The 12,086-nt window shown below is 43.4% G+C and overlaps 1 protein-coding gene across 1 annotated transcript in view; it reads left to right on the top strand.

The window, feature by feature from the left end:
• The window catches only part of ABLIM3 (actin binding LIM protein family member 3), a gene marked incomplete at its 5' end in the record, with an annotated part of 91,833 nt that overhangs the window by 11,211 nt on the left and 68,536 nt on the right, over positions 1-12,086 (top strand). The window contains one exon of the mRNA XM_081319028.1: positions 336-519. Coding sequence (XP_081175154.1) covers positions 336-519 — 184 coding nt within the window. The remainder of the gene's footprint in view (positions 1-335; positions 520-12,086) is intronic.

The following is a 12,086-nucleotide window of genomic DNA, read 5'->3' as shown; positions in this document are numbered from 1 at the left end:
AGATTAAAAGACCTCCAAGGTCCCTTCCAACTCTGTCATTATGTTTTATGGAAGAAACACAACTCTTATATTTTGGGAAAAAGCAATGGGGCTTTTGCCAATAAAATTACTGTACAAAATGTGGATCCATTCACCTTGGCTATGAAGTGTGGACAGGGTTTAACTCCTAAATGTCTGCCCTTCGATTGACAAACAAGGCTTTAGGCATGACACAGGCACCCCATCCTTAGGATGGCACCTCAAGAAGTGACTGTTGTTTTAAAAGAGAAAGGTGCCTATTTGGAGAGGTGAAAGGACTGACTTTTCTATCTCTGCGTGTACTTTCCCCTCTGTAGTGTGTGGCTGTGACCTAGCGCAGTCTGGCTTCTTCTTTAAAAATGGGGAATACATCTGCACCCATGACTACCAGCAGCTCTACGGCACCCGCTGTGACAGCTGCCAAGACTTCATCAGTGGAGAGGTCATCTCAGCCTTGGGCCGGACTTACCATCCCAAGTGCTTTGTCTGCAGCATGTGCAGGTGAGTCAACTATCTGACAGCAATGGGTGAAGCCCTCAGGAGTGACAATGACGGTGAGCAGAATTCCCCCCTTGGGGAAAGATGCAGTATTCGTTTTTAAACCACAGATTGCATGATAGCTTCGTTGCAATCAGTATACAGGTAGTCCTCGACTTACAACCACAATGGAGCCCCAAATTTTCTGTTGTTAAGTGAGACATTTGTTAAGAGAGTTTTGCCCCATTTTACAACCTCTCTTGCCACAGTTGTTAAGCGAATCGCTGCACTTGATAAAGTCAGTAACCCAGCTGTTAAGCGAATCTGGCTTCCCCATTGACTTGGTTTGCCGGAACGTCACAAAAGGTTATTTATAATAAGTATGAACCGGTTACCGAGCATCCGAATTTTGATCACACGATGATGGGGATGCTGCAGAGGTGGTAGCTCTGAAAAATGGTCGTAGGTCACATTTTTCAGTGCCGTTTTAGCTTTGGATGGTCGCTAAATGATCTGTTGTAAGTTGAGAACTACCTGTACATTGCCTCTGCATCTTATCAGACACGGGGGAGGGTAGAATTGTCAAATTGGATTTGTTTTATTTGGGAAAAACAGAATCTAGACTGGAATATCCTTTCAGCCGATGGCAAGATTTGATCCCAGTCCAGCGGTTGCAGGAGAAGCGTGGCCTCGACCCTTAGAATTTGCTCCTCAGTTGGCAGATCTTCTCTGGAAAGCGACGGCTGCCTAAATGCACTGCCTTTCTAGCCTGATGTGCTCCCCTGGAATTCAACATCAGCAGTGTGTTTTGGGGTGTTGTGGGGTTTTTTTGCTTATTTCCTTTTCTTCTTCCTTGTTCTCCAAATAATAATTTATCCTGCCCATAAAAATCTCTCCTTTTCAGCAGTTGGTCAAATAATTGATGTTACCAGCATGGCAATGAAAATCTAGAAGAAGAAGAAGAAAAAAAGTGCAAAAATTCAATCCTGAGCTACATATATTTTCTGTTACTGCAAGAATTACAGGTAGTCCTTGACTTACAACAGTTAATTTAGTGACGGCTTGAAGCTGCAATGGCTCTGAGAAAAGTGATGGGTGACCGCTTTTCACGCAACCATTGCAGCACTCATGTTGTCAAAATTCGAACACTTGGCAAGTGGCGCTTGGGACCCTGTGATCCGCTTTTGCGATCTTCCGACAAGCAAAGTCCGTTGGGAAACCAGATTCACTTAACAACCGTGTTACTAATTTAACAACTTCAGTGATCCACTTAACAACTGTGGCAACAAATAGTCTGCGAAATGATTCACTTAACAACCGTCTCCCTCAGCAACATAAATTTTGGCTCTGTTGTGGTCGTAAGTCAAGGACTATCTGTTACTTGCTTCTGACCGCTTGTATTCTTCTTCTACAACTAGATACAGGTAGTCCTGTTGCTAAGTGAGACGTCTGCTAAGTGAGTTTTGCCTCCTTTTGCAAGTTTCCTTGTCACGGTTGTTAAGTGAATCATTGTAGTTGTGAAGTTGGTAACCTGGTTGTCAAGTGAATCTGTCTTCCCCCCACTGATTTTGCTTGTCATAAGGTCGCAAAAGTTGGCCACAGGACCCCGGGACACTGCAACCCGTCATAAGTATGAACCAGTTGAACTTTGATCACATGCCTATTGGGATGCTGCACGGCTGTAAGTGTGAAAAAAGGGTCATAGGTCACTTTTTCAGTGTAACTTTGAACAGTCACTAAATGAACGACTGTAAGTCCAGGACTACCTGAATCAGCTTCTACTGCTTATACTGAGTGAAAGGGAGAGAGATTCCTGGTCCTTACCTCAAAAAATACTTTCCAAAACACGTGACGTTGTGCAAGGCAGCTTCTTCAAACGATATCTTTCCCTCTCTTAGATTTAAACTGCCGTAATCCTTCACCGGCAGTGATACTGGGGAAGGTTTTGCCGAAGGATGAAGCAGTACAGGAAAGAGATTCAAGGCAGGGGCTTCCGGGTCACCAACAAAGGCTCAAGAACAGCATTTGAATATTTGTTTCTAACTGGTCTGGTACTTAAATATTGGAACAGAAAGGCAACTGATAATTTAAAAGCAAAGCAAAATAAATCAGGAGGGCGAAGGAGGGCGAATATGACGAAAAGCTTCCACCATCCTGCCTTTCTCCCCTAGTCAAATTAAGCTGCCTTCCTGGAAAAAGTTGTTGCTTTGCTTTTTTTCAATCCCCCTTGCAAGTCAAATTCTTAATGTAAAAAAAAAAACGGTATTAGAAAGCATAAAGACCTGAAGAAGACATAACGGCCCTTATCATCAGTGGTATCACAGATACACCTTCCGTAGGTTTTCATGGCAGTTGTCTGATTGCGGCTGTCTTTACTGGCAATGGAGGCAGTTGCTAGGGAAGGGAGCACCAAATTGCAAACTGAGTGATAAAAAAAATAATAATAATTCTGCACAGGCTGCTGGGAAGAAGTCTGCATCCTCCTAACAAGTAAGCCGTGGTGTACATTTGTCATTTCTCTAAAGGAAGAGAATCACAAACAAAATGCACGTTCACAATTTGCAGACAGTAACTTAACATGGAGAGAACAAATTGGATATAATTAGGCAGGAACTGGCTCCAAAAGTTATGATTATGTGGCATTAATGAGATGAAGGAAGTGTGAAGCAAGTGTAAGGCTAATTCTGATTGTAGTGACAATCTAATGATTAATTTGGGTTTCGGCTGGATGTCCGAGGGAGTGGTGAAAATGTTGTGACCTATGAATGATTCTAGGTCTCAAAAATCCTCCGGTAGGACAGGTCTTTTACTGTGTCTTTTTTTTTTTAATGTTTGGCTTTTGTATTAGAGAAACATTAGAATTAAGAAAGAGTGTCAGTGAATGACAGGAAAAGATAGGCTTAAATTAACCCTAGGAGATTTATGTGTCTACGCCTACAAATCGCTGTCATTACCCGTGCGGTATTTTGTTAGAATCACTAAACTGAAGTTTCTTTGTTGTGGAATCTGTACCACCCTTTCTGTAGCAACCAAGGCTGTTTTCCACTTAGCCTAAATGGCATTGTTAGTCCAGCATCAATCACTATCCTTCAGGGTAGGGTGATACTAGTGTGGGAAGTAAGCACGTTATTATTGAGGCTATCCATACCACTTGTTTCTTACAAGCACTACCAGGAAATAGCTGGTAAGCTAATCCCCAAGTTGCTCCACTATTGAATGGCAATAGCAACAAACCACAATGTAGTGTAAGTACAGGCTAAGAGGAATGCTGAGCAAGGTGGAGGTACATTTACAAGTTGGGTAAGGTGGATATGATGCTCAGGTTATTTTTCCCAGACGATTGAGCAGTTGTGAGCAGCTTGGCAAGTCTGATGTCGATCACTTTCCAAAAGGTTTTTTTTTCCCCCACAACCTGGGCAAAAATAAGTATCTCCACTGATCACCTGTGGCGGTGGATTAAAGGGCAAGGATTGGTACTTAATGCTCAGGTTGTAGTTTATCTCATTGTATTCAAGTTCCTTTGCTTAAACTTTGTGAGAGGGGGATTATTATTTCCACCCATACAAACTGGTCGCCTATTTGATCCCAAACTTAAAAACTGGCATTTAGTAAAGCCTTACTCTTGTTCTTTTGCATGGGAAATTAATACATTGAAATAAATCCAAGCTTCCCAGCGTCTGTGTTCAAGATGTTTTTATATACATCCATTCATCTAGAGAAGGGGGGGGGTCCCCAAATGCTTCAGCCTAATTGATCCCTTCATGATACCAAACATTTAACTAATACTACTTTAACTATTTGTAGCACAAATAATAGCAACAACAACGATCCCTTAAATCGTCCCATTGACCTCTTTGGGGAACCCCTAATCTAGAGGAAATATAAGAATCCTTCCCTTCATTCTAATGAAATGTCATTTGCAGCCAGCTATATATCCTCCACTCTGGGTTAATTTCTCCAATTATCTGTCTCTAAGGAGGGGAATAATTAGTTTGCATTTCTCAACTCAGATTTAAATTCATCTTTCTTTCTACTATAATTAATTTAGAATAGTTGCTGTTCCTTCAAAAACATAGATTTTAATATTAACTCCATTTATGCTCATAGAGAAGATAGTTATCCTCTTCCTAGTGTTTAACCAATTTAAACTGAAGTATAGTTAAAGTGTACTAATCAGTATTAATTGTTCTGAGTTGATGTGTTTAAGAATAATGTTATATTCTAGGATTTCTCATGTTTTTTCTTAGGGTTCATGTAGCTTTTGTAGTATTTTCCTTGCTTAATCTTATGGAGGGAGAGAGAGCAGTATACTATTAAAATAGGTGTTTCTTAATTACAGAATTAATTAGCAGAATTAAGCTGCTAAGGCAAGCTTCTGTACTTACATTCTACAGGAAATGTTGATCATTTAACTGTGCACCTTTAATTCTCTCCTGGCAGATATGGACACCTATGTCTATGTGTGTTTGTGTTGTATTCCAGCCCATTTCATCTCATGTATTTCCTTTTGCATACACATGCACATCTTGAGTGCGTGTAAATATTAGCTGTTGCTAGTTCTTGCAATATTTGTTTTATCTGTGTGAAAAGCAAACTCTTTGCATTTTAAAGTATACCGCTGTCTGCATCACATTCTTCAACTGTCTGGGAGAGGTTTGCCAGTTCTTTGACCACGATACTTGATGTCAAACAGTCAGTTCTGCAAGTTTGCCCAACTGTCATCATGTTTGCAATAAAGTCAGTCCTCTATCACAACTTCTTTTTTTTAAAAAAAAAAAAGAAAAGAAAAGATGGGGATGTGAAGAAAGCACTGAAGCCATCAAGGTGTTGAAGGAAAACAGAGCAATCTCAAAGCAAAATAAGGAGAAAGATGGAAAACCACCAGTGGGTACTGAAATTGCAGAACTGCCTGTTGTCAAGTCCATCTGTCTGTCCCTCCGTTAAACACTGTCTTATTGGATTTAGGAAGTGTCCCTTTTCAGTGGCTGCTCCCTATAGTCTGGAGTGATCTCCCTCCAATATACTACTGGCTTGCTTTTAGAAAAGCAATGAAGTCCTGAGTTGGAGTTCCCTTTTGGTTATTTTAATTGTTTTGTTTGACTTGCTGTTTTATATACTGGATTATTTTATTTACAATTTATGGTTATTTTTTTTTTTTGCTAAAATTTTATTCCTGTTGTACAGTTCTCAGAATCAAATTGTTGGGTAATCTTAGAAATACTTGAAGCAATCAAACAAACAAACATTTGCATTATGTGAGATTTCAAATAAATTTTCTGGACATCAAGGAAACTACAATTTGGACACACTCCATTAAAAAAATGACAGCTTCTTATAGAGGGTCCTTCTCCACTGCTTAGTAGAATTCCACCATGAAGTAGGGGAAAAAGTCCATATGGATATGAAATTTGCTGCTCTACTGCTCACCAGCCTTGATTGTTGCTGATTTCCCTCCAAGTTGATGTGTGACAAAGTCTAACAATTTACATTCCTTTGAAGCTCTTTTTGAACAGTGTCGGAATAAGGGAAACAATACTGCACAAATATGCATGACTTTGGCCTGTCTTGCTACAAGGACAGGATAAGGACATTGTTGTGTAGTGAGTTCTTCGCACAGGAAAGGAGACTAGGCAAGTGAGTTCAACAAAGCTCATGGTTTATTGCTTGCAGGATCTGAACTGAGAATTGGGCTGCAGCTTGCAGCAATTTATAGCCTGGCCCCTAGGCGGCAGCCAATAGGTTTAAAGCAACCCATTGCCACCTAGGGGCAGCCAATAGCAGCACTGGAGACCTGGAGTCTGGGTTGCTGGAGAGCTATTAGCTGCTCCAACTTACCATGTGGTGTTACAATTGAGCCCAATACATAACACCCCTCCCCTCTTAGATCAGACAAACATCATAGCAATAATTGGCAAATAGTACAAGTTACAAGACTTAACATCATAGCAACCCGAAGGGTTCAACTGGTGCAGAATTCAGCCACGCGAGTTTTGATGGGAGCTTCCCGATACTCCTGTGTAACACCTCTTCTCCGTGAGCTGCATTGGCTTCCGGTTGCCCTCTGGGTGAGATTCAAGGTGCTGGTAATGACCTATAAAGCCCTAAATGGCTTGGGTCCGGACTATCTAAGGGAACACCTGCTGCCGGCATCATCTTCCCATTGTCCTGTGCGCCCCCACAGGGAGGGCCTTCTCAGGGTACCGCCAGTTAATGAATGCCGGCGGGTTATTCCCAGGGGAAGGGCGTTCTCTGTGGGTGCGCCTGCCCTATGGAACCAACTACCCACAGAACTTAGGACTGTCCCCGACCTTTGCTCATTTCACCGGGACCTGAAAACTTGGCTCTTCGATCTGTTTGGTCCAGACTGTGGGGTTGTTAATTTAACTAGGTTTTAGATTTACTCTTGGGGCTTGAATTTAATTTAATTGTTTTATTTGTTTTTAATTTTTTGTATTCATGGTTTTAACTGCCCTGTAAACCGCCCTGAGTCCTACGGGAATAGGGCGGTATACAAATCCAATAAAATAAATAAACTTTTGTAAAACAGTACAAGTTACATTAGAGCTTTGGTTAGCCAGAATGAATAGACTTCCATTATAGCACACAAGACAGTTAACATCATAGCTCCAATACTGTTTCAGTACAGTGACAAGTTACAGTACAGACAACTTTATAGTTCCTTTATTTTACAACATAATCAGCTAGATAAGAAGGAGGCTTGCATGCCCTTGTGGAACGCCTTGGGGTTCCAGTCACTTTCTGGTCTACCAGCTTACCCATCGGGCCAGGTAGACCAGTGTCTCTTGATGCACTTAAGTTAAAGGAATTAGATGCTTTCTGGCTGGCCTCTCCAGGTTGGCCCACCCCAGAGTTGGCACAGTGGTTCTTAAAGTCTGGTTGGCTTGCTCCTTCAAAGGATCCCTGTTGCACTTCTGGACTCCCCTCCTCTATGCCCAGTTCCTCATTGCTTAAGAAGGAAGAGTCTTGAGAGTCCATGTATGGGCTGGCTTGGCTGCCAGCTTGGGGACTTTTGGAGGCCATTGCTTAGAGGCCATTCTGGAAACCCTTTTCTGAGTTGATCAATGTGGCGTCTGACAACTTGCCCTCCCTCCAGCCCCACTTCATAAGAAAGGGGACCAGATGATTTGGTGATTTTACCAGAAACCCACAGATTCCCATGTCCATAGTTTCTGGCCCATACCCAATCGCCCACTTGCAGCACCCTCGGGGTTTTTGGTCAAGAGGCTTCTGCTGCCACTCTCTCTGGATGCAACCTGTCCAGTTTAGTGATCAGTCGCCTCCCCCAACGAAGTTCAGCAGGACTTTTGCCTGTAGCAAAGCAGGGCGTAGAATGTTGGCAGAGTAAAAAATCTGCCAATCTGTGATGCCAGTCACCTGTTACAATGCGTTTGAGTGATTCCTTTGTGATCCTCGCCATTCTTTCAGCTTGACCATTAGAGAACGGGTGAAAAGGGCCAGATGTATGTTTGATAAGATTTGCTCTTAGGAAGGCCTGAAATTCAGCAGCAGTGAATTGGGCCCCATTGTCTGAAACTAAGACATCTAGCAACCCATGTGTGGCAAAGAGTTTTCTCAGCACCTGGATGGTCCTAGCAGTAGTCATGTTTGCAACTGGGATTACGTCCAGCCATTTGGAGTGGCTGTCCACCACTATGAGGAAGAGCTGTCCCTGAAAGGGCCCAGTGTAGTCTATGTGAATTCTAAAACAGGGAGTGTGCGTTTCTTCCCACCTGTGAACTGGGGCATGTGGCATCTCAGGCCTAGATTGCTGGCATGTATAACAACCATGTACCTGTGTCTCAATGTCCTTGTCAAGGCCAGACCACCAAAGGTAGCTTCTTGCTAAAGCTTTCATTCTGAATTCCTGGATGGTCCTCATGTAATGACTGTAAAACCCTGTCTCTCAGTGAAGAGGGGATTATGACTCTGTTTCCCCATAGGATGCACCCCTTGTGAGCTGATAGCTCATGTCTTCTGACAAAATAACTCTGAAACTCAGAGCCTGGGCTTTTATCTAACCACCCTGTGTGTACCCATGAAAGCACTCTACTAAGTTTTCTATCTGTAGCTGTTTCTGCAGCAATGTCCCCAGCATGGAGGGGAAATTCTGGTAGGTCCTGAATGGACAGAATTCTGGCCGCAGGGGCTGAGGCTGGTTCCATTAGTGGCAGTGGAAGTCTGCTGAGGCCATTAGCATGGCCCATTGCTTTACCAGGTTTGTGAACCAATTAAAATGTGTATGCAGATAAGAAAATAGACCATCTCAACATTCTTGGGGAAAGTATGTGGGGGGTTTGTTTGTCTGTTGTGAAGAGTCCCAACAGTGGTTTGTGGTCTGTAAAGACCGTGAAGTCCCTGCCATATAAATAGTCATGAATTTTTTTTATTCCAGCTACAATGGCTAGTCCCTCTTTGTCAATTTGAGCATAGTTACGCTCAGCAGAGGACAGTGTCCTCGAATGAAATGCAATAGGGACTTGTGTTCCATTCTTTTCTAAATGACTCAAGACTGCCCCAACCCCAAATGGAGAAGCATCACATGCTAAACAGACTGGTTTAGACTCCCTGAAATAAGTTACAGTGGATTTAACTGACAATAGTGACTTTAAGTCCTGGAAGCATTTTTCATGAATGCTGGTCCATTTCCATGGAGCTTTCTTATCTAAGAGCCTGTGAAGAGGCTCTGCCAATGCAGCCTTGTTAGGCAGGAAGGCATGGTAGAAGTTGACGAGGCCCAAGAATGCTTGTAGCTCTCCTTTGGATTTAAGACTAGGAGCCAATTGAATGGCCTTCACTTTGGATTCAGCAGGGTGAATACCGTTAGCATCAATTCAAAATCCTAGAAATTCCATTGAAGGAACCCCAATACTACATTTACTCTTCTTTAATTTGAGGCCTGCTTCTCGAAGCCTCTGTAAGACAGCCCTGAGCCTGCTGGCTAACACTTCTGTAGATTCTCCAGCAATAAGTACATCATCAAAATAAGGGCAAACACCCTGAATGCCTTTAAGTGTGTGTTCCAAGATTCCCTGGAAAATGCCTGGAGCAACACTAACTCCAAATTGTAAACACTTTACTTTGAAAGCCCCCCTGTGAGTCATGATCATCTGAGCCGCGGCTGTGGCCTCATCAACCAGCAGTTGCTGATAGGCTGTGCTAAATTTAATTTAGCAAAAATAGTGCCTCCTTGCAAAGAAGCTAAAATGTGGTTCACCACTGGAACAGGGTAAGCATGTTGTTTAAGGGCTTTGTTAATTGTACATTTATAGTCTGCACATATTCTAATTTCTCCGTTGGCCTTAAGTGGAGTGACTATAGGAATTTCCCACTCCCCACCATCAACTGGTTGTAAAATGCCCTGTTCTACAAGCTTGTCTATTTCTGTGTCAATTTTATGTTTGAGGGCAAAAGGGACCCTTCGAGGTTTAACTCTAATGGGAACTATGTTGGGATCTAGCTTGAATGAGATAGGCGGGCCTGTGTATGTTCCTAGGGCTGAATCAAAAATGTCTGCAAAGTCCTCGCAAACTGACAAAAGGTTTGTAGCTTGTGTCTGGTTGATACCAGTTATTTGAATGCCTAAAGCATCAAACCAATCGAGTCCTATGAGATTTGTTCTCTGGCCTCCTACTACTATGACATCCAGGTGCCCATAAAAACCCTTAAATTTTATGGCCAAGATGGCTTCCCCCTTAACTTTGACTTGAGCATTTTGAAAATCAGTTAAAATTATGTCGGAGGGCCTTAGCTTGGCCCATTTTCTACTGCGACTGCACACGAAATTGAAGGTGTCCAGGGAAATAATGGAGATAGCAGAGCCAGAGTCCAACTCCATTTTACAAAGGACTCCTTGTAGCTCTACCTGCAGTTTGAGTTTAGGTTTGAGGGGGCGTCGGGCCCCGGTGTGGCATACACTTCTACGGCTTCTACAAAAGCCCACACTAAATGGACCCTGGGCCCCAGTACCTCTCCTGGTTGGATCTTCTGACTGGTGTTTGGGTGGCCGGTCCCTCTGGCGAGCTCTGCAAATGGCTGCAATGTGGCCTGTTTTGCCACAGGCCCTACACATGGCTGACCGGAATCTGCAATCAGCGCGTTGGTGGCTGCCGCCGCAACCTTTACATCTTGGTAAGAGAACTGCCTTGTAAGTGTTCTCTTGCTGTTTGCTGCTGCGGTTCTGTGTGTCGGGGTGCTTGTGAAGCTTGTTGACTTCAGGATCTTCTTCCTCCGAAGATTCCTCTGAGCATTTGGCATCCTCATGGTGGACTGTTTCATCTTGTTTCATCATTTTGATGGGCTGGACTGTTTGGACTGCACCCCCAGTGGCTTCATCTGCCATTACTTCGTCTTGGGCTTCGATGAAGGTTAAATTTGGTCTGGCAAAAAGTCTTTGCTGAAGCATTCAGTTCCATAGGCCACAGACGAGCCGGTCTCGCAGTCGCTCCTTTACGTCAGACAATTTACAGAGGCGTGCAGCCTGCCTGAAGGCCGCGATGTATTCTGACGCTTTTTTGCTGGGCTGCTGCATTCGCTGTTCAAACTTAAAATGCCAAGCAATCACCAACATCTTCAGCTGGAAATACTCTCCCAGCTTTTTCTTAAGGTCCGCGTAGGAAACTGACTCCAGTGGCATCGGGGCGAAGAGGTTTTTTGCCAGGTTGAATATAGCTGGGCCGCCACACAGAGCAGTGTGGCGGCCTTCAGCCCATCTTCTGTGACTTGGTTTGCCTGGAGGTAGTTTTCTACCTGGGACAAGTAGGAAGGCCATCTCTCTGGATGCTTGACATCTAATTCGTGTAGTGTTCCAACTTTTGGCATTCTGTCTTCAGCTGTTTCCTGTGGTTTTCGATCCTGCTTCTCCAAGGCCCAGGGACTGAATCCGCTGAGCACATAGTCACTAGCATGGCTTGCTAGCTGACCATAGGTGGGGGGGGAATGCCTTTTCCCTCCAGGCGTGAGCTGCCTCTCCCCTAGTGAATTTCAGCTCTTTTGGAGAAGCAGGATCCCACCTTCGTCGCCAGTGTTGTGTAGTGAGTTCTTCACGTACGAAAGGAGACTAGGCAAGTGAGTTCAACAAAGCTCATGGTTTATTGCTTGCAGGATCTGAACTGAGAATTGGGCTACAGCTTGCAACAATTTATAGCCTGGCCCCTAGGTGGCAGCCAATAGGTTTAAAACAACACATTGCCGCCTAGGGGCAGCCAATAGCAGCACTGGAGACCTGGAGTCTGGGTTGCTGGAGAGCCATTAGCTGCTCCAGCTTACCATGTGGTGTTACAATTGAGCCCAATACGGTACATAACAGACATGGTCATAGGAGTAAGGCAAAAAATACATATTGCCAGGACATATTTGTGCCTTAGTTAGATATAAGTGGAAAAACCCAAAGTTGCAGTGACCAGATACATTTGGGTTAATTTCTTTATTATCTAAAGAAACATGAACATAATCGTATTAATTGTAGCACTGAGTTTTTCTTAATTACATTCATCCACAGGATTTCATGCTAACTCAGTCTTCTATTCTAGAATCTACTGATCATTCTAGCCTAATAGGCTCACTTTTAATGA

The sequence above is a fragment of the Vipera berus genome, assembly GCF_964194415.1.
Source record: "Vipera berus genome assembly, chromosome: 2".
NCBI classification, from domain to species: domain Eukaryota; kingdom Metazoa; phylum Chordata; class Lepidosauria; order Squamata; family Viperidae; genus Vipera; species Vipera berus.
The sequence above is the reverse complement of the archived record's forward strand: the minus strand, read 5'-3'. Positions and strand labels throughout refer to the sequence as shown.